Here is a 5,000-nt window from a genome sequence, read left to right as displayed (position 1 = left end):
ACATAACTAGCAAACTAGATACTGCTTTTTTTTTTAAGATAAAAACTGAGAAATGAATAAGCCGATGATTATTATCCTATTCAAAAACGTTTGCTTAGAAACTGATCGTGACCTTGACAAACTCTACAAAAGTTTTTTTTGAGCAGAGCTACTGGATACGACGGCTTTGTGTCCACCTTTATTTTGTTCAGCAGTATTTCCTCTATTATACCTGTGTCTCTTATAAGATGTTGTTGAAAATCACTAATAAAGACAAATGCTCCAGAATGCTCTGTGTAGATGCAGCAGGAGTAGGGGATTCAGAAACATATGCTATAGTTACAGCATCGAGGTGCAACGAACCTCGGACATGAAATCCGCTTGACCAGTGAACACAGCCTACTGATTTGTCCACTGCTCATGTGAAACCATGCAGAACAACATTATTTCTGATACTCAAGCTTATGATTTTTAAGTTTTCAGACACTTTTAGCATCCCATCCTTACATCCTTAATACAGTCCCTAATCTATAAAACACAAGCCTAGACAAGTCTGGCTTCTTTCCCAAAGCTGTAGCCATCCACCCAAAAACACCACCACCCCTCCCTGCCCCAGTGACCTTCCCCTGTCCTTTACACTTAAAAGATTAAAGACGGCTTTTACACTACGCCTAATCTTTGCTGTTATATGCACTCCAGTCCACTTTGTATGCACTTCAGGTCACTTTACCACTTTATAATGCTTCATCACTTCCTCGTGGTGTTATACTATGTGCAATATACACAAAAGTTTTGGTACACCCCTCTAAATCATTTTATTCAGGTGTTGTTTTTCAGTGGTTGGGCTCGGCCCCTTAGTTCCAGGGAAAGGAACTCTTAATGTTTCATCATACCAAGACATTTTGGACAATTTCTTGCTCCCAACTTTGTGGGAACAGTTTGGGTCCTGACCTTAACCTGATAGAACACCTTTGGGATGAATTAGAGTGGAGACTGTGAGCCAGACCTTCTCATCCATCATCACTACCTGACCTCAGAAATGCGCTTCTAGAAGAATGGTCAAAAAATTCCCATAAACACACTCCTAAACCTTGTGGAAAGCCTTCCCAGAAGAGATGAAGGCAGATGTCCCAAAACTTTTGTGTACATACGTTATATAGAATATATACATTTAAGTGTACATTTGTATATATACATATATAAAATCATAGCTTATTTTACTCTTATCTTATCTTAATGTACTTCCTTTCTAATCCTGTGTTTATTCTATGTCTTGATAAGGATGTTTTATAGTCAGTGAAACTGCATGCCCTTAAAGAAAAGGCATTTGTATTTAATTTGTGTAATCATCCCAGCTTTATCGTCCTTCATCAGCGACTGTGCTGCTCTCTGATCGTTTCTAAACGATGAGGAGTCTGAGTCACCGGAGCAGCTGGCTCTTTTTAGAAATTTAGAGCACTGCTTCATCTCCATATCAGGGCCAGGTCTCTCTCTCTCTCTCTCTCTCTCTCTCTCTCTCTCTCTCTTACATACACACCTCCTTCAAAACAACACTGAGACTTAAAAAGTGGTGCAATATTTTGTTCAGAAAAACTGTAATATTCAGCTTTTCCACAGGACATCCTATATCCTACTCTAGGTACAATTCAAATTACCTTTCCATTTTATTTACCGTAGAGCTCAACTCTTCCAATTATCTGATCCATTCATTATCAGACTTAAGTCTGAAAATTTATATATAGCAGCAAAGGTAGCTCAGAGTATTTACAGACTGTACTCGAAGTACTCAGGATGTCTGGAAGTCTCTGGAACGGCTAATTAGAATGCTTTAGAAACAGAACTGTGTGTGTGTGTGTGTGTGTGTGTGTATCAGGGGAGGTTGGTAGAGGCTGGAGAAAAGAATAAAGGGCACCCTGTCCCCATTTCCTGTGTGTGAAACAGTTCAGAAGACAGATTTGGGCTGTCTGAAGATAAATGTTGGACTAAGTCCAGAGGAAGAACACATTAGGAGATTAGACACGCTTTAAAGAACTGGACCTGAAGAAGACTCCAGTATGTCTAGCATGGAAGAGGGGCGTCTTTGAAAATGGTGGCATGGTGCCGGGGTTGTGTAATAGACATGTCATTTCATAACTAGTTGCGAAAATGAGACGAAGCCAAAGAAAAATTGTTTAATGTATTTGAAAGAGAGAGAGAGAGAAATTTAGGTTCAGAATGAGATCTGATTAAAACGATGAACAGAAGAAGGTATATGATGATTAATGGGAATTGGGAATCATAAATAGACTTTCCAGTGTCTGTCAAGTTGATGCATTTGAATATAAGCTTTAAGATTGAAAAAGATCATGAAGTAGCTCATGATATGCGTTTCCTTTTGTATCTTACAGCATAGAAACCTTAATAATCTGATATCCGTCATGGGGCAGATCCACAAAACAGCTGAATCTGAGCTTCTTCGCTTATAAATCAGGAATTGAAATAAAAATGGGTGTTTACGAGAGCAGCTTCTCTACACAGAATTACAAAATCTATAAAAAAAAAATAAATCAACAAAACTGCTGTTCACGGTAATATACATTTTATTACAGTATTATAATAGCTTAGTTACATGTAATAAACAGATTTGCAGCATTCCTCGCCTCATTAATGCAAATAAATAAATAAATAAATAAGAAGAATGAAAAAATAAATACACAAATTTATAAACACTGACTAAAAGCTAAAGCTAGCAGAAAGCTTCCGGCATTTTCTTCTGCTGTTAACGGTGTAACACGTACATGACGCATGCTACCTGTGTCAGGCCACGCCCCCTTTCCCCCGTATTAAAGGCACAGGTTATAGTATCGCCAGTCAGCGCTAGTTAGCAGGAACAATAGAGGAATGATTTATTGAAGAATAGACACGGTCTCACACACCAGGATAGGAATGTGTTTCCTATTGGAGAGGAAAAAAAGGAGAGAGGGATTATGGTACACTTACATAATGAGTGACAGGGGAACAGCTGAGAATGCACTGTGTCAGGTGGAGAGTTGGCCCCGAGAGTGTTTATTGGTGTATTTACACCCCATCATGCCTCCAGACAGGCCTGTGTGTGTGTGTGTGTGTTTCTTGCTCTGTGTGTGCATCTATGTCTCATAAATCTCTATTCATATCCCACATTAGGAGAATTAATTATCCATAAGCCCACTGTCATGCACCATTGTCAATCTTCTAGTCTCCTGATTTTTTGACTAACATGTCCTTTATTTATTTATTGCGCTCTCAGGATGACACGGTGGTGCTCCAGTGTACAGCGACCGTCCTGAAGGAGCAGATCAAGCTGTGCCTGTCTTGTGAAGGCTTCGGGAACCGATTGTGCTTCCTTGAAACAACATCTAATGCCCAGGTATCTTCTGGACAATGACAATAGAGTGGTCGTGTAGATTCTCAAGAATTCCAACAACTGCCTAAGGGTTCGTCTGTTCCTCTGGAGGTCACAAGTTTGAATCTGGAATATGCCACCGGTGTCTATGGTTCGGATTCCTGGACAGTAGAATTGTCTTGGTTTCTAGGTTTGATCTGTCAATCAGGCCAGTGTTAGACAAATACATCATGAATATAAAACAGCTTAATTTAATTAATATTTCAACATGTGACATTGAAATAAATGACTGATCAGAACATCAACAGTAAATGAAGCGGTACTTGTTATCTTTCAGTCACTGAATATTAAGCACACAATATTAAGCAGGTGGTTTTAATGTTATGGCTGATTGCAGTTTGTTAATCAACAAGCCTAGTCCTAGCTTTAGGTGAAAATGGAGTCATCCGTGTTTTTTTTGTTTTTTTTCAACAATGTAGCTCAAAGATTAAAATCTTGGAGGTCAAAAATGACATAATTCTATGTTTTTCCTCTTCAGCATTAGCTCAACCTTCAGCTGAAATTTACAAAATAAAAAAGCATGCTAAAAAAATTTCTGAGTTTTATTTGTCTCCCGTCCAGAATGTGCCCCCTGACTTGGCTATCTGCGCCTTCATCCTGGAGCAGTCGCTCTCGGTGCGGGCGCTACAAGAGATGCTGGCCAACACCATGGAGATGGAGGTAAGATCCTGAGACGTTAAGAGGACAACAGAGGATTGAGGAATAATAGAGTTAAAGGTAGATGAGATGGTAGCTGAAGTGCTAGGTGACTGTTTAGCATCGTGTCTGTGAGCTAAGAAGAGTCGGGTGTACTTTATAGGGTGTAGTTTCGGGTTGTTGTCTTTCTCTGTGTGAATATTGTCATGTCATGAGCCCTGCTTAGTCACAGAACTATTAAAATAAAAGAAACTGTGTTTTTCTAGTTGTAAAGCTGTCTTATTACAAGATAAGCTTTACTAATAATCTAATCAGCTGTTCTTATTCATTTATTTATTTATTTCACTTTCAATGAATTAATTTTAAGTTAATTTCTTTTCTAATCAGAGTTGACCAAAAGGCTGCTTTAGACTATGTGGTGGTGATAAAAGGCTTTTTTTATTTTATTTTCCTTTGGACAAACCATCTGTAGAGTTTCCGCTAGCATAACTTAACTTCATCTGCCTTTTTCTCTCCTCCCCGACACCTCGTCCCTTTCTCTGCCGCCCGTAGGCAGTCGATTTGGACCAGTGGGTATGTCCTTGCACATGTCTCTTGTTTATCTGTCTACCCCAATCTGATCTAAGCACCTCTCCTCCACTCCTTCCTTTCCTTCTTTCCCAGTGTGTCTCGTTTAGATGAAATGAAATGAAATGAAATGGTGCTGCAGTTACTGTCCTTCTCCCCTGAGCCTTCACTTCCTCTTCAGCTTTGATCACACCTGTTCCTCACGCTGACCGTGTAGATGGAATCTCATTTGGTTTCCAAATGACATTTCTGGACATGAGTTAGTCCTCGAGTAAACATCAAACATCAGAGAGAGAGAGAGAGAGAGAGAGAGAGAGATCCAGTGGCTCAAATCCTGGTGGTCAAAAGCTAGAAATCACCTCCCTTTTTAACTTTAGTCTCCCATCACACACATAAC

At 39.5% G+C, this 5,000-nt stretch overlaps 1 protein-coding gene across 17 annotated transcripts in view; it reads left to right on the top strand.

The window, feature by feature from the left end:
• The window catches only part of LOC131351896 (ryanodine receptor 1-like), a 97,551-nt gene that overhangs the window by 15,718 nt on the left and 76,833 nt on the right, over nt 1–5,000 (top strand). For 13 of the 17 annotated variants that reach the window (XM_058387595.1, XM_058387590.1, XM_058387592.1 and 10 more), the window contains exons 2-4: nt 3,245–3,364; nt 3,962–4,060; nt 4,589–4,609. In XM_058387595.1, the coding sequence (XP_058243578.1) occupies nt 3,245–3,364; nt 3,962–4,060; nt 4,589–4,609 (240 nt within the window). The remainder of the gene's footprint in view (nt 1–3,244; nt 3,365–3,961; nt 4,061–4,588; nt 4,610–5,000) is intronic. The other 4 variants (XM_058387593.1, XM_058387603.1, XM_058387602.1 and 1 more) reach the window with 1 other exon arrangement.

The sequence above is a fragment of the Hemibagrus wyckioides genome, linkage group LG04, assembly GCF_019097595.1.
Source record: "Hemibagrus wyckioides isolate EC202008001 linkage group LG04, SWU_Hwy_1.0, whole genome shotgun sequence".
NCBI lineage: Eukaryota > Metazoa > Chordata > Actinopteri > Siluriformes > Bagridae > Hemibagrus > Hemibagrus wyckioides.
Note: the sequence above shows the minus strand (reverse complement) of the source record. Positions and strands in the feature narration are given on the sequence as shown.